Source organism: Mus pahari, chromosome 7 (genome assembly GCF_900095145.1).
Source record: "Mus pahari chromosome 7, PAHARI_EIJ_v1.1, whole genome shotgun sequence".
Classification (NCBI taxonomy): Eukaryota; Metazoa; Chordata; class Mammalia; order Rodentia; family Muridae; genus Mus; species Mus pahari.
This window is the reverse complement of record NC_034596.1, coordinates 47,507,075-47,530,123: the sequence shown is the minus strand read 5'-3', so window position 1 is coordinate 47,530,123 and position 23,049 is coordinate 47,507,075. Positions and strand designations below refer to the sequence as shown.

General features: G+C 38.1%; 1 protein-coding gene across 3 annotated transcripts in view; it reads left to right on the top strand.

Moving 5' to 3' along the window:
• Positions 1 to 20,559, top strand: part of Prkd1 (protein kinase D1) — a 292,314-nt gene extending 271,755 nt beyond the window's left edge. For all 3 annotated transcript variants that reach the window (XM_021201591.1, XM_021201592.2, XM_029540841.1), the window contains 2 exons: positions 18,648 to 18,733; positions 19,571 to 20,559. In XM_021201591.1, coding sequence (XP_021057250.1) covers positions 18,648 to 18,733; positions 19,571 to 19,789 — 305 coding nt within the window. In that variant the 3' untranslated portion in view covers positions 19,790 to 20,559. The remainder of the gene's footprint in view (positions 1 to 18,647; positions 18,734 to 19,570) is intronic.
• Positions 20,560 to 23,049: the final 2,490 nt, after the last annotated feature.

Genomic DNA, 23,049 nt, shown 5'->3' with positions numbered 1-23,049 from the left:
AGAAGAAGAAGAAGAAGAAGAAGAAGAAGAAGAAGAAGAAGAAGAAGAAGAAGAAGAAGAAGAAGAAGAAGAAGAAGAAGAAGTAGTAGTAGTGGGAGGGGGAGGGGGAGGGAGAGGGAGAGGGAGAGGGGAAGGGGGACGAAGAAAAGGCTAAACCACAGGGATCAAGACAGTAAGTAGTACCCTTCCATGGCCTCTGCATCAACTCCTGCCTATAGGTTCCTGCCCTGCTTGAGTTCCTGCCTTCACTGTTTTTGATCATGAACAGATATATGGAACTGTGAGTGTAATAAACACTCTTCACCCCAAGTTGCTTTTGGTCATGGTGATTCATAAGAGCAATAGTAACCCTAACTAAGACAGGTAGTAATGAAGACTGAATGAAATAAAGTCTTAGAGGCATCTACACAAGCTAGGATAAGTCCATCCAAGCTTGTGAAAATTAAGTAAGAGTACTACAGAACCCTAAGCTAAGCAGTTGGTCTCACTGGTAAAAAAAAAAAAAAACAAAAACAAAAATATGCAAACTTCTCTTTTTAAATTCTTTAGGACTTGCTTTAATAACAGAACATTCAATAACAAACTTCCAGCAAGAAAATAAGATAATGTATCGAATCTCAATTGGGAAATATAAAAAGTAAACCTTAGATTGAGCTGGTTCCTGCAACCCACATTTTGTTTTCCCACTCTCTCAAAGCTGCTTTATTTTATGGTAACTTTCTTCTCAAGTTATCTTTCTTGTGGTGCAAATTCTGCCCCTGATTTGTCCAAGCTTATCTGCTCCTAACTGCTATAACTGGTCTCAAATGGAAGTTAGCATATTATAGAGACAGTCTTTGAATTGGCCACCAATTATCTCTGCTCCTGGCCCATCATACCCTTGTAACAATCACTCAGTCATTCCCCCAGAGTAGGTAAAGTTGACTAAGAAAAAGAAAGGAAGCAACTGAAGAAAAGAAAAGAAAAGAGGAGAGGAGAGGAGAGGAGAGGAGAGGAGAGGAGAGGAGAGGAGAAAAAAAAAAAGAAAAGAAAAGAAAAGAAAAGAAAAGAAAAGAAAAGAAAAGAAAAGAAAAGAAAAGAAAAGAGGAGAGGAGAGGAGAGGAGAGGAGAGGAGAGGAGAGAAGAGAAGAATAGAGAAAGAAAAGAGATCCTAAGCTAAAACCAAAATCAAACACAAAGGCATTAACAGGTGGGAAAACAGGATTTGGGTGTGGGATGTGTGTATGTGTGCGTATGTGTGTACATGTGTGTGTGTGTGTGTGTGTGTGTAATCATTTAAGTTTTGTAAAGTGGAAAAATAGCACAGCACATGTTAACAAACTGAAGTGAAGACATAAGACTAGCTCACACTTAAATAGAATCTGCCATAGAGCCACACAATGAACATGCTTACCATTCACGAATTCATACATCAGCCCCTAACCTTGAATTAGATACTCTTACTGATTCTAATTTAAATATGCAGGGACACAAGTATAGAGCTAAGTAACCTATGTGAGTATTGGCAGTTTCAAACCCCAACTGCTTCCCTTGGCTAGATGTTTCTATCCACAACACTTCCAACCTCTTGATCCTCCTTTAAGAGGTTTATCTATCCTATTGTATCTACTTTTATTATGTTTGCACTATTTTAGCAGAGAAACAGCACAATATTTAAATCTCTAAATGTACAGGGAAATTATACTTTGGTTTAATGAAGAACTGAGTCGACAGACAGTGCTATGTGTACAATTATGCTAACTTCAGTCAAGTTATTTATCTCTGACTCTTAGTTTTCTAACTAAAATATGATGATATAAATTGCTGCCTAGGATATTTTGCATATTAGATGAGGTTGTACTAGAAATGCAGTGATTGACAGAACTGTGTAGTAGTTTAAATGCCTTTATCATATTGTATATTCAGGCCTCTTTCCAGACTATCTCATATCTACCCATCTATCACCAGTCCATGTATCTATCTATCTCTTATGTATATATGAGTTTTATGTATATATATATATTACATTTCACTATAGTTATTTGTGACAGCACCATTAAATGTATTTATTTGGCATTAGCTAAAGTGAAATAAAAGCCTGAAGTTAAATGTTACTGAGGCTGGAGTGGTATATCGGTGGAGACAGATTGCCATGCAAATGTGAGAAGCACAGTTTGGCTTGGTGGCCCATCAGTATTTCCACAGACAAACTGGCCAGCTAGACTAGCCATATCAGTGAGTTCTTGGCCCAATTGAGAGACCCTGAATCAATGAATAAGGTTGAGAAAAACCATGGAAGATGCCTGACCTCAACCATGGACCTCCACATGGATGCTCACACATGTGTAGTCACATATATGAAACACACTAGCACACATGCATACCGCACACATAGATACATAAAAAGTTATAGGACTTTCATGAATGTAACTAAATACATGTATCATGTACCAAGGAAGCTCACGTACAGAATGAATCAAGATGATAAGCCACTGTACATAGGAGAAAGTCTCCCAACAGGAAGAGACTTTATCACAGTCACGTACCCTAAAGCATACTATTCGTGGTGCTGTGTTTCATTTCATCACTTCTCCTGGCCATGTTGTCCTTATCATTACCCAGTATATCCATCACTACAATGGCAATTAGAAATGGCCTCACCATCAGTTCCAGCTTCAGCTCAGTTCAGTTTTGTTAGAGCTCAGCATATCCACCCTATTACCTTAAGTCCCCTCTTGGAATGACCAGAACTATTTTTCTATGATCACTTGCTAAGTTTACTTCATCATATGAAAAGGGAAGTTCACTGTCACTTAAATAACTTATAAATGTCCATGTGAAGCTACAGACAATTGTATGTCCATCCTTCCATTGCATTTTTAAAAGTTCACAACAGAGTAGACACAGAATTCTCTGCATTTGTCACATCTGGTATATTATCAGAGTGATTCCTGATGTTGCTAAGATCATCAGAATACTGCAAGTGAGACTCAGCCTATGAATAGAAATTTAAAAAACTGGGGTGGTTTTTCAAAAGGAATGAAACATAAAATCTAAGGTAAAACAAGAAGATGTGCGGGGACGTGAAGCTGACCCCTGTGACATGATTTTAAGCAGTTCAGGAAATGTGGAGTAAAAGAATCACCGTCACCATGATGCTTAACTTATCCTTGGCATGTGCATCAGTATAGAGAGGAGGTGGTTATGTCCATTAGGCTACTTGAACAGAGGGTTACCTAGATTTTATCCAGTAACAGCAAATGTATATAAATTATTCACATTCTACTATTCATTAATGGCTATAGAATACCTTTAAATTAAGGATGCCTTAATTATAATCATGCAAAGGGATGCGAATAGTGGAACTTTTGTGTCATTAAGATAGGCTATAGGAGGTGGATGAGGCCCAACTTGAGAGACTTATAAGATGCTGCCTCAGCACATATATGTAGTGGTGAACATATGTGTGTATATCATTTAATATACAGTTTAATCAAAGATAAAGAATTTAAAATGGTCACTGAGGCTGCTCCGGGGTAAAGACACTTACCACCAAACCTAACAAACAGAATTCAATCCCCAGGACAGATGGTAGAGACTTGTCCTCAGACTTTCATATTCACTTTGTGGCACTTGCCCACAACCCCATGCACACACACACACACACACACACACACACACACACACACACTAAAAGAGAATTCAAAATTAATGTTTTATGTAATGCCATATGTTTGTGTATGTTAGAATTTACCTGTCCTATAATTTTTACCTGGGTTGTTCTAAATGACAAAGGTAACCAGTACAATTAATTTAATAAGTAAATTAATTGGGATGAGACAGTGTCAAGAAAGCTGAAATGATATGAGTCTTTTCTTGTGGTTACATTTCTTGAGACAAGGTTGTGCTATGTAGCTTTTTCACCAGATATAATCGTCATCTTGGGGGCTTACTGCTGAATAAGCTCACCCTTTATAGTTCTTCCTGAACTCTGACTGGCTGGTTCAACTCAACTGTTCTGGCTCAAAACTCCTCCTCTAAATGACTGATTCAACCTGGTTTCCCTTGGCTTCTGACTGAATTGTTATGTTTGGCCTCAAACTAACTCTGGCAGTTAGTTCTAATTTTCTTGCTCCTTCTTATTCTTTGGCTTCAACTTTCTCTGCTAGAACTGCACAAGCTGAACAAAACTCACAAATGAACTCATCCAAATGCAACTGTACTGGCCTCCCCTTCTGCCTCACTCCGTGCTGCTGGTTAGCAGCCTCTCTTTTCCTGTGTGTTCTCTTGTGAGTTGGGCATATCCTATCTCTGATTCATTCTCTCAGTTCTTTCTCTCATTTGTCACTTTGTCCTTCTATTGTTTGTCACTTTCAAACATGCTGCTTTCTTCTACAAACTAACTCTACTTACACTGTTTCTAATTAATGGTGCGTTCTAAAGGCACATCTGTTTTCCAGCCAGAAGGATTAAAGTTGTGTCATTCTGCTGGATCATATAGACTCAGAAGGTCTCTGGATAGGATTGGTTGCCAGAGTAACCATGTTGCTAGATTAAAATTCCTCTACAACAGTATAAAATAGCTACAGCAGTTTCTGAAGACAATCAATCTGCTCTTCTGAATTTATCTCATCGTGGACCAAACTTTAAGAAGCACAGGGTTATCAAAATTTGGGCGGATGGAAAGATGGATGGCTCAGAGTTTAAGAGCACTGACTGATCTTACTTTGATTCAGTTCCTAAAACTCAGGTGGCATTGCACTAAAGTCTGCAAATTACTTTTCAGGGATTCTGATGTGCTCTTTGGCCTCTGGGCACTAGGCACATACATTGTTCTCATACATATATGCCAGAAAAATAGTAATTCACATAAATAAATGAATAAATAAAATTTTAGAACTATGTAAACATGCTTTCATTTAGAAGTTTATAGGAAATCATTAGAAAAGTAGAGAAAATAGGTGTTTTCTAAGTTATGAGAAGTTGGGGTTTTATTTTGATTTTTAATTTTTCTTATGGACCTGAATATTTTATTGGAGTGTGTGATAACTTTTTAAAGTAATCAGAAACAAAAATAATCAAACAAAACCTCATGGATAAGGGTTGAAAAAATGAATTAAGGACTGGGTTTTATTTTGTTTGGGGAGTTGTATAAATATAATTCTGCCATAAATGGTCTAAAAGTTGTTCAAAGTTGTATATATATATATATATATATATATATATATATATATNTATATATATATATATATATATATATATATATATATATGTGTGTGTGTGTGTGTGTGTGTGTGTGTGTGTGTGTGTGTGTGTATACAGTATTTTAATATAAATATCACTCACCACCATGGTCTGGGGTTCCATTTTCTTCTTGGTAACAAAATGAGAATACCACCATGACTGTACATCTATCATTTCCATACAAAGGAGAATTGCCAATGGAATCTCAATGGAATTCTTTTTCACATATCCTTTCATTTGCTCTAAATCATAACACAGGTTATGTGGCTCCTTTATCTGTGTGACTTGATTTTCCAGCTTTGGCTTTTGCCAGAGTTATTTTTAGAAGGAGAAAGTGATCTAGATAACCAGACACTGAGGGCTGAAAGACTGATAAAGAGAGATGAAGTCTGCTTCAGTGTGAGTTGCCTTATTAAGTGAATAAGGACATCCTTGCATTGAGGAATTTGAAAGCATTTGTTCAAGTAACAGTCCATTGCCATCATCAAATTGACGTGTTCAATTAGAGATGTGGATTACATTTGAGAAAGGTTAGTAATGGGTAGGGAAGAGATTACTTATTTCTTTTTCCTTCTGAGTTTTGATACTCCCTCATATGCCATTAGGGAGGCGAAAAGGCAGTAATCAACACAGAGGCAGCCTGGGAAATTGTCTCACAAGGAGACCCTGACCCCTGCAGACAGAAGATCATTTTCTGTGTTCACAGGTGAAGTCTGAAAGAGCACCTATTCCCAGGCCACCTGCAGTGTTGTTGCTGCTCAGGCCTGGAGTCACATGACTAGTTGGTATTATTAAAAATTTTGATCAAAGAGAAAGGCTTGACATATAAATATGAGGAAGAAAATGGAAATACCCTTGCACTGATTTAAAATCTTGTCCCCACTGCAACATTAGTTAATTATCAGATTGGGATGATTTGTTGACAACATTTTTTTCCCACTATTGAACCCTACCCGCACCAACCGTATATTCATGCCTCTTTTTCCCTCTGATCGGCAGGGCTCTACAGTATCCTCCCAGTTGAGCTCAGTTCCCAGCTGTATATTATAGATTATGTGATAACCTCAAAGTGTCCAATAGCCGTAAGATACCACTAAATGTATCAAAACATTCACATTTTATTTTAAAGTAGTTTTTGCCAGTCAACTTGATAAGTTTAAATGAAATTGGCTGCAAGTGTGTTTTTACCCCCAAACTGGAAAATACAGCCAGTACAAATACAAAGAAAAGCTAAATAAACGCTGAGCACCATCAGCACATGGTATGCTTTCAGAACTCAACAGTGATCCAGAATGCTAAGTAGTTCATAAATAGTGCTTTGCCATGAAATGGAACCAGCCTAGGTCCTTCTTTTACAACGTTTTGTTCAGGGAAAAAAAAAAAAAAAAAAAAAAAGCTCACAAATGTAAGTTTTAGTTAGATAAGACCCAGACATCCAATGGTCTGAGAAACAAAAGAAAGACAATTGTCATCTTACTAATTAAGCTCTGTGGTAACAGTTTATGAGGCACGCAGATCCCACAAGCCTACTGAATATTAATGAATGGATTGATTTGTCAACATATTAACACCACTGTCAGACAGAACAGGACACAAGAGAGGTGCTGGGACTAGCCAGAGAAGTGCTTCAAAATGCTGTCGGAGTGCCAGGAGTATAGCCAAAGTTGATAAAGTGAATTGAGTTATGTAGGTCAGAACCTCTATTGGGGGGAGGGGGTTAACATTTTTAAATGACCTCAATTTAAAATACTGGAACTATGTTTAAATTTTAGAATACCCTTTCTTTGTATTCATTAAAAGGGAATTTAACAATTGTGATCCTGTGATATGTAATGATTTACAAAAAAAGTCCACCAGTGGAGTGAGTTTATATGATTCTGTGTACATCGATAGTTCCTAATGCAGTGAGTTAAGGTCGGAAACTCTGTCCCACTAAGAAAGGACTCATTTATCAGGAATGCAAGTTTAATGTGGTTCGTCTGATTTTCTCTAATAAATGGCCATTTGAGAAAATGTTCAGAACTTTTATCAGGATGGTTGGTATTGTAATTCTTTATTATTGGTTGTTTATTTATCCACACAATAATAAAATATTTGTGTAATATTTGAATAAAAAGTGAAAATTGTGCTCAACATAGTTGAGCTGAAATATGGCTTTTACACCTATTGTAGATGTCTGAGTAAAGGGTCAAATGCGGGTAATTATTTGATTTTTTGCCTCTACCCACATAACAAAAGAGAATAGTCCCAAAACATAGATACTAATTTAAGAAAAATAATAGATACCTTAACTAGCACTTATATTGCCCTAGAGTATACCAATGCACTGAGCAATTATTCAGAATATTTTCAGTTTTTTTTCTAGGCATAGAAAGTATGCAGGATTAGAAGGGCCCAAGTTCTCTTAGTTAAAGCCTAATGCAGTGACCAGAAATGTCTCTGTGTTTCAGTACACTGCTGGAACAATTCTAAACATCACCTCTTTTCCAAATCAAGGTTCATCAGCCTTCATGAGTGCCACAGTCTCTGCTCCTGGTGATTCTGATCCAAGAACAGTCTTCTTTGATTATGTTACTTTTTAACAGAATCTCAGAACAGATCTACCTTTGGGTTCAATTACTCTTGTTAAATATATTATGTTATAATAAGTATAATAGTGGTACATTCCTAGTCTCTGCACTTATAGGCCAGAGGAACAGCTTATAATTTGGGCTACATAGTAAAACTATTTAATAGTAGTGACGATGACCATGATTGCTGATTGATAGTCTGAAGCCAGCTCCATCTTATTTTATGTACATTTAGTTTGGCATAAGATTTGATTTGGAGACAATAAGGAGAATTGTAATGAGTAACTGTGAGATTTGAGGATTTGATTCGTGCTTATAAATGTTTTTCCCATTAATTTATTTATCACTTTACATCCTGATCACTGCCCCACTCCTCCCTGTCCCTCCCTCACACAGTTCCCCCCCCCATCATCCCTACCATTCTCTAACCCATATTTCCCAATTCTTCAGTTTGAAGTTAGAGGGTAGAGGATTGTGATATCCAAAAAGTGGGTCTAGTTTAATTTGGCAATGAAATGTTTTCTTACCAGGATCACCCATTGCTCTAGACTGTAGCCATTTGGGGTATTATTTGTGTAATCCAACTTGTTTACTATTACTATCAGCATTTTCTGCACAGTTAATTAGTCTGGAAGCACCTCCCCCCACCCCCACCCCCACCCCCGCCAAGTCTTGATTCTAAAATAGTGAACCAAGATAATGTTTCAGAATCAATCCTTAATGTTTTTCTTTGTATTTATATCCATTTATTCAATGGTCCATGGCACCATAGTAACCTAGCTGTTAACCAATTTCAATGATCTTGTACCTTCAACCTTTTGTAACACAAAATCTGTCCTAAAGGCCAGCAATCCTAGAACTGGCAGGGAACCAGGGACAGATACACTCTATCACCCTCCACCTAAACCTGTAAACCAGAATCCTCTGTTTAAATCCTCAAACTTCTATTGAAATATAAATACGAAAGCCTACAAAGACGTTTAGTAGCCAAGTTCAAGCCCTGAGCCTAATAGAAATGCCCAAAGCACTATTATAACTTCCAGAACCTTCCTGGAGACTCCTCACCTAAAGATTTTTACCTTTCTTCGTGTCAAGCACTCATGTTTTTTTTTTTTTTTTTTTTAAAGAAACGTAACTATCTTTAAAGGGATGTTAGTATGGAATGGAAATAGAGAAAACTCTATGACAGGAATGTATTTCTGTTGCTACCTTAAGTCAGGCAGGCGCGGGTGTGATAACCTCTGTATGCTTGTGTTGAAACAATTCATGGTTTCCAAGATCATATTGCCGATCTTCAGCAGAAAATGTGACCAAATGTGAAGCAGAGAGTAACCATTGATGGAATACTTTCTATAGAGGAAAGAGCTAAGAGCACCGAAGCCATCAGCTCGAGTCTCTAAAGGTCTTACACTTCATTGGATTCCGGTAATTGACTCAGGAACGAGTGAGATGATGATTTCCAGTGGCCTTGTTAGCTGTTGGCAGCCTCTGGTTGCAGCCCCTGCGAGGAGCGTCCCAGTTAGTGTTGCTGGGCAACGGCATGCTGTGTTGAGAGCTGGAATGTGAAGGGTTGCAAAACGATTTTTAAAATAAACACACAAGTTCCCATCAGCGTGAAGCCAAGCACAGGGAGAGAAGTTGTAAGCACTGCACTTCAGCAGTCAGAGGTAGAAAGGGTGTGTACCGCTGCCTCGAAGAGAAAAGCCTAGAGGGTGGCTAGTGAGGGCTCCATCAAATTGGCATCCCTCTCAACATATCAACCTGAATCGTGTGGAATGGAGAAATGTGAAGATAGAAAGCATAAAAGAAAAAAGTGATATTTCTGGACCAAAACAGTGAACACGGGGGGGGGGGGGGGGGGGGGGGTCATAAGTCTTTTCTCTGCTATAAATTAAATACTCTGTATTGCAAATATCCTTCTGATTTTCTGACAGTAGTCAGTGTTGAGCCCATGATCCATTATATCCTACCCAGATGTGGTGCCCTATCATCCAAAAATATTACAACTAAAACAGATAGACCACATGAATAAAATATGGGTGTTAAAACATAGAGCTGAGAAAGAGACTATTTAAAGTTCTGGTTAATGCGTTGATGCCACCAAATGCCTAGTTTGCGGTTTTCTAATACCTCAAAGTTCCAATTCATCTTTTGTTATTGAGACTCATCAAGTTTACTTAAAAAAAAAAAAATACAACTTTGACCTCAACAGAGCTAAAATCTAATGGAGAGAGTAGGAAGAACATGCCACACACGCTGAACTGATCAATGGACTTGATCAAAGATGAAGATAGGATTTGATGGGAGATCTGAACTGTGGGCCCTATGTGTTAGGTCTGCAGAAGGGTCAGTGACAGCATCTTTCCAGGGTTTCCTCCACACTTTGCACACTTTCAGTTTCTCCATAGTAAGGCTCAGCTATCTTGTACATTTAGGGCTTGCTATCAAGTACTTGACGTTTAGTTTGAAATCCAGAATGACTGCAGTATAGTTTGTAGTTTTAAGGATAATTCAGGGCATTGATGTCAGAGGATAATAGAATCAAAATCCCTTTACTCATGGAGCACTTATTCGTCTGAATAAACATAAAGCCCTTAGCATCTGCAAACATCCTAGAATTCCTTCTTCTGCAGATGTCCTCGTGCTCCTAACCATGAGCTCCATGGAGCGTTAGCTGCCCTAAGACTTTCCAAAGAACCCACTCTGTTTAAAAATGAGCATGTGGTAAAATGTAGTGGATACTTTAATCTTTCATTTAATAGAATAATACGAAAAATTACTGGGCAAAATGTTGCAAGGCAATAACTTAAAACAAAACAAAACAAAACAAAAACAAACAAAACGAAACGAAACCCAGAAAACAAATAAAATAAAAACGAAAGAAAAAGGTAAAACATAGATTTAAAAACTGTATTTTTTTCTTTTCCCAATTTTTTTTGGAAAACATGGATGTATGACTACAGAATTTTTTGAAAGAACCAAAATCTTTGATCATGAATGTGAAATGTAAAAAATTAAAATTTGCATTGCTGATAATGTTCCCATAAGAAAAGCAACTAGGAAAAAAATAACAATGTTCCCTACATTGTTCTAATATGACTGCTTAATAGATTATTTGACAGCCAACTGTTAATGGGACTGAGTGTGTGGATAATAAAAGATTTGAACTGCCAGAATAGTATCAGGGTTGATACTCCAAAAATAAATAGGATGGGATGGTTGGAATGTAATCATGACAATGCAAACATTACTGTCACATTTATTGCAAATACATGTAGGTATTGCCCAGTTTTCCCCTATTGTCTGCCAGGAGATTAAGTGTGGAGGTAAGTGTGAAGAGGGCAGAGGGTCTCACATCCTGCCTTGCTTTGGCCCTAGATGAAATCCAGCCATTCATAGTAGCATCAGCTTATTATCCCCGATAGCTTAGAAGCCAGTACTATGTCACAGCATTCCCTGTCCCACAAAAGCCAGATGTTTGGAATAACTGTTTTTCTGGTTTTGTAGAAAGAAGTGTAGGATATCCATATGTCCTTTTCTTGTAGATTTCTACGTTACCATGGCACTCCAGATCCTTAAGGAGCCCTGTGTGACCTGTAGTTTCTGCATGGCTCTTTCTTTTCCTGCCTAGGCACCGTAATGCCCCTTCTCCATCTCATGTCTCACTTTGCCCACCTCCTTGACACGTTGTCTGTCTCCTTAACTTTGCTTTTCAGAGGAATTCACAACCTAGCCTACTCTTGTATATGTTTCTTCCATTTCCCCTCTGCATACCCTCATTCCGAAGCCACACTATGCAGATTCTTCGAGGTCAGCATTCTGCATCTTTTCATTATTTTTTTCATATGTTAAATTTTTATTATACTAATAATCTCTCTCTCTGGATTTCTATCAGATCCTTCCCTCTTCCCTACACACCCAACTTTATGTTCCTTCTCACATTGTTCAACAGTAACAAGGACAACAACAACAACAATATAACCAACCCCCCCAAAAAAAACCCTGAAAATCAAAACAAATAAAACAAAATGAAACAGATATCAGCCCCTCCCCAAAAGCAAAAACACAGAATCCATTTTATGTTGACCAACTATTCCTGCACATAGATTCTGCCCTGGAGTGTGGTTGATATAACTAGTAACACTCCATTGGACAAAACTGATCTTCTCTTTCCCAGCAGGTATCAATTGGAAATAGCTGCTTGGTTTGGACTGGAAGTTTGTATCCACACACCTTCTTGGTGCTGGGATTTTGTCTGGTTTAAGCATTTGCAGGTCTTATGCATGCTGTCACAGTCACTGTGTGCTTATTTGTCTGTCCTATTATTTAGGGAAGTTGCTGTTTCCTTGGTGTAATTCATCATCCCTAATTCTTACACTCTCTCCACCTCTTTTATGTAGACCTTTGAGCCTTGAGCAGAAGGATGTTAAAAAGACACCCCAATTAGGGCTAAGTACTCCAAAATCATTCACTCTTTACACATTGTCCAGTTGAGTTTCTTTGTTAATTATGGGGCACTTCAAAATAAACGCTTTCTTTTATGATGATTAATTGATGTACTGATCTGTGACCGTCAGCATATGTCATTTGTAGTCATTTTGTTACTATGATCCTTTCACAGGAAAAAAAAAAAAAAAGAAGAAGAAGTAGAATTCACCTAGAGCTTATGTCTTATTGAGTCTCAGGTTCACAGCCACATTAGTAGTTTCAGGCACGGGTTTCATCTCATGGTACAGGCCTTAAAGTCAATAAAAAATTATTGGTAAGTGCTATAACATTTGTGTGATAATTACAGCAACATGTCTTGCAGAGAAATTCCTGCTGTAGTTTCCAGAGTTTGTTACTGAATCAGATTATGATTAGTTTTCCCCTCCAGTAGCATGCCGAGTACCTTCCAACACCACGAACGCTACACCGTAGGGATAAAGCTTCTAGTTGTGCTCCACCACAATTTCTTGATGGTTGATGACATAACTAAATTGTATCTTCAGCAAGAAGGATTTCCTATCATGGTGTGGAGAGCAACCAATAGCCTTGGCTATAGTCTGTGAAGTTTTGGGGAAGCCTATTGGATCCCTTGGACTAACAACTCAACAAAGAAGTCTTACTTAGTGACATAAGATGTCATTATGGCATTATCTTCCCTAAAATATGGTGACTCCATTTAGATTCATTTCACATATGTATATATTTAGGAGGCTTCTAGAGTAGTGGGATATCATATGGCTTTTCAACAAGACTCTAGTGTTAGTTGTTCTTTTCCATATTCTCTCCTGTATATCCTGCATTCTTAGTTCCCTTCCATTTAGTTCTCCTAGTTTTTCCTTTATCTCTTTATTGTTATATTCTATCTCCCTTTCCTTGAAAGAAAAGCCTTCACCTCTGATCCTGTATAATGTACTTAATTGCTGGGTGTGTCAGATTGAAACACACATATTTAAAACTCAAAGCTAACATTTTTTTTCTATAGAAATACTTGCTCATCTGTGTTTATAGCTACTCTACTCTTGATAGCCAGGAGTTTAAAATAGCCTTGTTTCTAATCAATTGATGAATGGATAACAAAAACTTAATATACTTATAACATAGGATATTATTCAGCTTTTAAGAGCAATGAAATTTGCAAGTACATGGGTAGAGCTTGAAACCATCATTGAGGTAACCCATATCCAAAAGGACAGATGTTTTCTTCCATATGTGAATGTGAGCATTCTGATTTTTGTTTCCAGATTGATAGATAGAGCTGGAGCACCTTAGCCTTTTTTGCTCCTGTTGGGGACTGTTAGCACTAGAGTTTATTTTGTTACTGCCACTTCCTTTCCTACTCTTGGTCCCTTTTACTTTTGTGAAGTATACACAGCAATGCCTGCTGGGAGCTGGAACCAGGGAAGACATGGAAGTGTCCTTATACTTATACATGGAAGTGTCTTGTCCTCTCAATAGCAGACAAGAGAAAGATACATTTGGAACCCCTTAAGGAGTTAACCAGTGTGGGCTTGTGCCAAGTGTGCTTTTGAGTGACTTATGATGGAAATGGAAAAGATCCTAATGCATGTGACACACCTACAGTTGCCCGCATCTTATAAAAGGAGACACGATGCAGAGCTTGTCGACCGAAAATTTTAGACTTTATTTCTGATAGATTCCCATAATGAATGATTAAATAGATTGTTTTAAAAACATTTAGAAAAACAATCTTGGTTCTTATAGGAAATGACTAAAAAATCAGTATTTGTAAGAATTCCTTTGCCAGGGATGTATTATATATTTTTACGTAGGATTGCCAGATTGATAAAGTAGCATGAAGCACAGATATGTCTTGACCACAATAATGTATTTTGTGGGGTGAGAAGCTTCCTATAATAGCCTGTTGGGGATAATGAAGTATGAACTAGCTGGAGGAAAAATCTGCTCAAGAAATGCTAAATAGCCCTGGAAGTTAGAAGTGTGAGTTAGGATATAGCCAGAAACTTCTATGTTTAAAGTTCTGTGCTTTGCCCCAAAAGCGTTCTAATAATGGGATTAACATGTAGCAAATGGGCAGAAGGAAATCATATCACATTCAGAATATCCTTTCGTGGCTAAACTGTGGGCTGCAGTTACAACAGAGCACAAGGAGCCCTGGATTCAATATGCGAAAATGTGATAGAAACATAATGAAAAATGTAATGTCCACTGTATCAGTGAATTAGTTAAATGGCTTTGGCTCCCAGTGAGTAACATACATGCTGCACCTACCTAGAACTCTCTGGATTCATGAGTGAATCACACACACACACACACACACACACACACACACACACACACACACACAGATACACGCACGCGTGCGCGCGCATACAGACACACACACACACACACACACATCAGCTAGTTTTGATATGCCTTGACTAGTTCAATGACTGGGCACTTCTAAACCTCCCTGCAGGTAGCATATACTTCTAAAGTCCATGATTATAAAATTGTTAAATTATAAAATTGTTAAATCCTGACATTATTACTACTAATACAGTTACAATATATTATAGCTTCTGTCTGCCATATTGTATAACAGTGAAGCTGGGTCCCCTGAGGTGCAGCCTCAGCACCATTGCCTCTAAACCTCCTGACTTTGACCAACTTATGGGCTTTGGGTAATTGTTTCTTCTCCTTTTCCATGAGAATTAGAGACTGAAACTGCATTTCATAGGGCTATTGTTATACTAAATCAGACACAGATGCAACGGTTTTTAAAAATGAAATCTTTTACTCCTAGGTTATATAAAGAATGCCCATGTGTAGATCAAACAAGCCAATAACAATAAACAAAAATTTGTCCCGGTTTTTAGGTTTTGAGAAAAGTCTAGTGACTATTAGCAGAAGGCTATGGTGAAAGACTGGAGTCTAATAGATTATTGAACCACTTTTAATGTGAGGCTAAGAGAGACTGAGAAGCTGCTAGATTGTACAATGTAGTTCTTTATCTAAAATATATACATAGGAGCAGTCTGGGTGACCTAGGAAAGAAAACCCTTTGTAATAAGTTTCTGTAAGAGTTGCCAGTTTGTAGTCTGAGTAACACGGGCCAGTGCCTATTCGATTGCAGCTGAATCGCCAGCTTCTCAAACTAGTTCACAGGTCTTACTTAGGTAATATGTAGTGAATGTACTAATGAATGAGTAATTGATACATACATATGATAAATGTTTTAAATTTATTTTTGAATCTCTGTTTATATATGTGTATGCCTGAGTATGTGGCTTGCATCTGGGCAAAGGTCCTCCTAAAGGCCATTTGAGGGGTGGGATGTCTTGGAAGTGGAGTTACAAGCAGTGCTTGCTGCAAAACGCGAGTCTCCTGAAAAAACAGAATGTGCTCTTAAAAAGGGAGCCATCTCTCTGGTTCCCCCAAGTTATAAACTCTTATCACCCAGTATTTTCTTAGGTTAGATATGGCCTGGAAAGAGAAAGAAGGTGTGGAATATCAAAGGGGAGGAGAGAACTTTAGAATCTCCTTTGAAATACACATTTGCTTTACTAGCGTATGGTCTGAGTTCAATCCCCAGAAACTATGTAAAAAAACGTTGGTGTGGCGTTTCACATGCGAACGTATGTACATGCATATGCACATGCATGCACACACAAAGGATTTACCGGAAGCCATTTTGGATCATGCAGTTGAGGCTACATCGTATGAAGCATGATTAATGAATTGTTTTGAGAATTTGTTAGGCAGTGATAAACAAGTGGGGCTCTCAAAATCAGAACTGAAAACTTATTTTTCTGCATCATGAAAAGGCTATAATGTTGACTGGATATTTTTATACCTATGGGTTTTTGTTTTACATTCTAATTCTTAAAGGCACATTGATCCACACACGTCCATCCTCCACCCCTTCTCTCCTTGCTCCCTAAAGTGCTTTCTCGTAGAAGTACCTCATTGCTTTGCTGTGCTTATTCAGGTCACAAGACTGGCAGGCAGGCCTGGGATCATAAGCTTCATTCAGAACAATTTTTCCATCTTTCCATTTTCCATTTCTCTGTAGACACTTGTAGTCCCTCCTCTGCCAGGACTTCTCCATCCATTAGGCAGTGCGTCTCACCGCTGGGGCCCATTTGGGCACAAACCAGACCTTTTGTTGAGTTACTGTACTCCCACCTTCCTAATTACAGAATTCAAAGCAGAACGAGTGAATTAATAACGTGTGTTTATGCCCTGCGGTGCTTGGAGAAGTGTAATGCTGCTGAGGGCTTGCCATAGCACACGAGCTCTCCCTTCACCCCTTGGCCTCCATTTTTGAACTGTGACTTCACAGCAGCCAGAATGGAAGGTGCACTTTACTCTCCAGCGAGTAAATCATATGAATGGATGTTTTAAAGCTCATGCCCAACACACTGTGCACAGAGAGAACTGTACTTTCAAAAGCTCAGAGAAAACACATGCTTGGACTCTGAAACTGTACTAAGTACCCTGCTTCCTCAGCTGAACTGCCAGCTTCCCAAACTAGTTCTCCACAGGTGTTACTTAGATAATATGTAGTGAATGTACTAATGAATGATAATTGATACATATATATGATAAATGTTTTAAATTTGTTTTTAAATTTCTGTGTATATGTTTGTATTCCTGAGTATGTGGCTTGGATCTGGGCAAAGGTCCTCCTAAAGGCCATTTGAGGGGTGGGATGTCTTAGAAGTGGAGTTACAAGCAGTTAGGACCCATCTCAGTGCTTGCTGCTAAACACGAGTCTCCTGAAAAAACAGAATGTGCTCTTAAAAAGGGAGCCATCTCTCTGGTCCCCCAAGTTATAAACTCTTATCACCCAGTATTTTCTTATGTTAGATATGGCCCGTAAAGAGAAAGGGGGTATAGAATATCAAAGGGGAAGAGAGAACTTTAGAATCTCCTTTGAAATATAGATTTCAACCAAGGTCTGGTTGATAGGCACAGGGTTGATAGGCAGAGGTGGCCTTTAAATGTGTGTTGTTGCATTTAATTTCCCTAATCAAAAAGTTAGTGTTGGTTATGTAGCCGTTCGTTATAGGAAAAATATATAAATATTAGAACCAAAGGAAATCTCCTAGATGCCAAAAGACTATAGAAATTAATTTCCTTTGCTTACTAAGGGAGGATTTGAATCTGTTTAGACTGAATGTTGCAAGTTTGTTACTGTGGGCAGTTTTTTCAGTCTGTATTTTCAAGACCATGCAAGTGGGTGAGGATTAGACACGGAAGTTCTTCAGAACTTTCCTATTAAAATTTGGTGGTTAGGGAAATCTGAGGAGTTAAGGCTCTGGTTTTCAAATGTTAAGGCTCTCAGTAGAAAAATACATCTGTCAGACTTCAGGCCTCGGACAGGCTGGGTTTCAGAGAGACCACATACTCTACCCCAAGAGCATGTATTCTTTGGATACTTCACTTTGGGGGTGGGGCAGTAAAAGGAAATAGAGAGGTTATGAAAATGAGTCCCAAAATGGAAATTTTAATTTATTAATGAAATGTAGTGTGGAAGCTGAAAATACAACTCCGCAGCAGTTAAATGTTAAGAACATCATCACATGGTGTCAGTTGGATGCTTTGTACAGAAGATATAGAGAAGAATGATCTTTTCTTCGTGAAGTCTGTGCACATGAGTCCCAAGTAGGCAGAGCAGGAGATTGACTGGACAGTGACTCTCACTCCTCAGAGGGCAGTGCTCGTCTTGTACTAGAAAATCAACGACTACCAATATCAATGTAATTTATTTCCCTTTTAAAAAGAAAAAGAAAAATTTCAAATTCTTACAGAACTGTTGGTTTTGAGGTCACAGGTATATCTTGAAAGTGATTCATGTTTTACTATATTTCTTTCTAGAATATATGATGTCCATATGTCTACATCTTCAACCAGCTATTCCTATCTTATGTTTGATTCAAAACAGGGACTCGCATTATAGTTCAAACATTCCTTGAACTTGTAACGTCCTTCAGCCTTGGTCTCTTGACCTACTACATCCAACTAATTGAAATCTGAAATTCCCTTTATATGTATTCAATTATTGACTGTATTTTATAACAAAATTAACAATTTTCTTTCTTCAATACTAGTACTATATTTGTTTAAGACGTGTTAAAATGCATACATATATTAAAATTTAAAAAACATATTACAGAATATACAAATTAAAATTCACATTGTGCAATAAATTCAAATGCTCATACTACCCCCCCCACCGAGTTCCAACTTGATTTAGAATTCTCAAGTAATTACTTTCAGGTATTACCATTACCACTATTTTGATCTTATATCTCTATATTAGCAGATATTATTAAGACTATATAAATTATATATTCATTGCATAATTGGTAACTATTTTTAATAATGATTAATTTTCAGCCATTGATCTTATCAATAACTTGCTACAAGTGAAAATGAGAAAACGCTACAGTGTGGATAAAACCTTGAGTCATCCTTGGCTACAGGTAAACGTCATCTGTGGTTTGTTTTTTTGTGGGCATGTTTCCAATTATTTATATATAAGACTTTTATATTAGCTGTAAAAATCTTTTGTCATGTTTATACAGGTATAATTACCCTAATACTGTTTTTTCTAATATGCATGTGATTTCTGGGGATTTAATAACAGTGTAGTGTTTCTAAATGTCCTTCTTTCTATCAGAGTGATTTGATGAAGATACGCATGTACATGGAACATGTGCACAGAGCTCCCCCTGCCATACATATGTACAGACATACATACACACACACCAAGGGTCATAGCAGAACTCAAAAGACCAGATTTGGAAAGCATCTGTATGCTTACTCCTGATAGTTGTCTCAGTAGATGCCCATCTGCCCATTTGCTGGTCTCATTTGGAAGCTAGATTTCAAGTCTCAGGATATTACGCATGGATATAAATACATGGCAAATGTAAAGTATATGAGTGTGTACTGCATTTTCTCTTAAATATTTGCTCTTTTCATATTGAGTGTTAAAGCTTAGAAAATGATATTCTGAAATAATGAAGGATTACTTCTAGCCATTAAACTGCAAAGCAATGTCAACATTCCTAATTGCTTGACTACAAGCATTAATTATCCAGACTGGGAGCCACGGCATCCTCCACGCAGCATGCATGGTCTAAGGCTAAGCAAATAAGATGACCTTGCTGCTGATGCTGCCTGTGGATGCATGGTGATTCAGCACTGAGAGAACAGAAAGGGCAGGTCACCACACAGACTAGAAGAACTACCAACATAGGAAAAGAACGGCAAGTCTCAATGATCTCTAGGACGATATTTTGCCATTTCTTCTTCAGGACTATCAGACCTGGTTAGATTTACGAGAGCTGGAATGCAGAATTGGAGAACGCTATATTACCCACGAAAGCGATGACTCCAGGTGGGAACAATACGCAGGCGAGCAGGGGCTGCAGTACCCAGCGCACCTGATCGGTCTGAGTGCTAGCCACAGCGACAGTCCTGAGGCTGAAGAGAGAGAGATGAAAGCCCTCAGTGAGCGTGTCAGCATCCTCTGATTCCATCCCCTCTAATCTGTCAAAACACTGTGGAATTAATAAATACATACGGTCAGGTTTAACATTTGCCTTGCAGAACTGCCATTATTTTCTGTCAGATGAGAACAAAGCTGTTAAACTGTTAGCACTGTTGATGTATCTGAGTTGCCAAGACAAATCAACAGAAGCATTTGTATTTTGTGTGACCAACTGTGTTGTATTAACAAAAGTTCCCAGAAACACTAAACTTGTTATTGTGAATGATTTATGTTATATTTAATACATTAAACCTGTCTCCACTGTGCCTTTGCAAATCAGTGTTTTTCCTACCAGAGCCTCATTTTGGTGAGAGCCAGGACCTGTCCAGGACACCATTGTGTTTGGTGTGCCCCCATTGATAGTGGTGTTGTAAGCAAACTCTTGAGGAGTAGATAATCTGCCGGTGTTCTGTGAACAACTCAAAATGCACAGTGGGTGGGGGTGGGGAGAATGAAAGATGAGGAGAGGGCATATATGTCCTCAGATTGACTCGCATGGAAACAGTTCTACTGTGTGGTTTCAACTGCTCTGCCTGTCTGTTGTGCCTCAGTGTATTTAAACTCTAGTAAGTGCACCTCAATATGTGGAGCTACTGCTCTAAGCCTAAATGCCTTAGAATGTAAACTGCTATACGTACCAGATGCATTTCTTCCTTTCTTACAGTACCAACTGTATCATGGAAAACCAGCAACTCAGCAAATGTTGGCCTTTTGTGTATTTTTCAATAATAAGAAATAAATCTTCTTTTCAAACTTGGTGTCATACTGATCCAATTATTTTTACTTATAGTCTATGGTCTTCTTTTTAGGTCAGTGAAGTTCAAAGGTATTTTCTCAAAGACAGGAAAAATTATGTCATGCCTGTGTATATCAAAGAGTAGAGAAGTGTTTCTTTTTAAAACTTGTATATCTTTATTTACTTTTCTTTTATTTCTATATTTACTTCTATTATATGACTGTTTTGCCTCACATGTATGTCTGTTCACCATGTGTGTGCCTGGGCCCTGTGAGGTCAGAAGAGGGCACCAGATCCATTGGAACAGGAATTGCAGGCAGTGTGAGTGCTGGCATTGAACTCCAGTCCTCTGCAAGAGCACTGAGTTCTCTTAACTGGGCAGTCTCTCTAGCCTATAGGGAAACATTTCTACCATGCATGTCACCTCACTGAGTTGGAAAAGAAGCTTTGAAGAGAAAAATGAATAAAGCCAAACAGCAACATGGAGAAGTAGGCATATACAAGTTACAGGCTCAATGTAGTTTTCTGACTTGATGGTAAAGCAAAGGTTTACCTGAAGACTGGCTCAGGTTTATTTTTATGTGATAAAATTAAAATGGTTTTGAAATAAACCATTAAAGACTGAAAAAACAATATCCTATAAGAACCTCCACACAAACAACATTATACAGTCAGAGAGGAAAAAGGAAACCCTTTGCTTACCAGACTCACAGGTGCACAGAGTTAAGCAATGTCGGTCTGTTTTCGTTTTCTTTTTTTCATTTTTATTAGGTGTTTTCTTTATTTACATTTCATATTTTATCCCTTTTCCTCATTTCCTCTCTGAACCCTCCCCTACCCATTCCCCCTCCCCCTGTCCACTAACCCACCCACTCCCGCTTCCCTGTCCTGGCATTCCCCTACACCGGGGCATGGAGCCTTCACAAGGCCAAGGGCCTCTCCTCTCATCGATGTCCCACAAGGCCATCCTTGGCTACATATATAGCTGAAGCCTTGAGTCCCTCCTTGTGTACTCTTTGGTTGGTGGGTTAGTCCCTGGGAGCGCTGGGGATGAATTCATAAAGTTGTTAGGCAAATAGATGGGACTAGAAAATATCCTGAGTGAGGTAACCCAATCACAAAAGAACACACATGGTATGCACTCACTGATAAGTGGATATTAGCTCAGAAGATCGGAATACCCAAGATACAATTCACAGACAACATGAAGCTCAAAAAGAAGAAAGACCACAGTGTGGATACTTCAGTCCTTCTTAGAGGGTTTTTTTTTTTCTTTTTCAGAGAGATGACAGTGGCAAACTATATGAATATATTTTCATATATATTTGTGTGTGTGTAGATATAGAATGTTTCAGAGAATAAGAGGCACAGAATAAATCAATGTGTTAAGACTGTTAATATTCTTGTTTCATTCAAGTAGTCTGAAAAGTTCAGTTTCTATATCTACTACTTTAGGGGTGATATGGGCTAAAATATGACAGGAAATAGGTTGTATGTGAATGTGTGCATTTGTGCGTGTGCACATCCAAATGTATACTCATGCCCAAGTAACTGCATACAGAGTATAGATGTCTTTTGGGGTTGACAGAATAGAAGATGCTAACTAATATGAGAATGAGTGTTATAGGAATATGAACAGCACCTTTTCTATGACAAAAGAGTAGTAAGCAAATTCAAGAGAGAGTAAAGGAGTAACATATATAGCATACACAAGAGAATCATAATTTAAATGACAATGATTCATGTTAAATGCATATCTGCCTTTATAAGTTATGATATAAAATCCTACCAGTGACTTCTTTGTTCCGGAAGTTAAGGTGGCTATGGTGTAAGAAGCTATGACTATATGACTCAGACACCACAAAAGATCCTTGAGTCTGTGATTACTCATTGAAAAGAGAAACCCAGTGTAAATTACAGAATTATAGAGAAATGCATTACTCCTGCAGCAAACATTTTTTCAAGCTTTCCACGGTGTGGTGCTTTGCTATATGTATGATTTGGGGGTATGAATGGGGCATTCCTTCCTGTTAGATGGAAACAAATTGCCAGTGCCCTTAGAAAATCATAGATACAGATATAAGGGTGGCACAGCCTTTGGCCTGGAAGAAAAGCAAAGGCGTTGTTTGAGCATGACTTGAATAAACAGCCTCTTCTACTTGCAGCTCTGCCAGGCTGCACATAGAAGGCATGACATGGGCCAGCGAGGTTAAAAGGACACTTTACAGGCATGAAAGTATAACACTGAGAACTGGAGAAGAAATCTAGTACATCCAGAGGCAGGAGGCATGATCTAGATTCAGATCTTCAATACTGTTTTTAAAGATTTGAAATTTGCAGTTTAAGTCTCAGAAAACCATTCACATTTCACATTTTTATTTGAAATTAATTAATTAAATTAATAAATTTCATTTGAAATTGAGGTTAGCACCATCAACAAGTTCACCCTGTAAGCTGCACTATACTGAGGCAAAACTAATGACCATAAAGCCAACTACCCTTCCAGA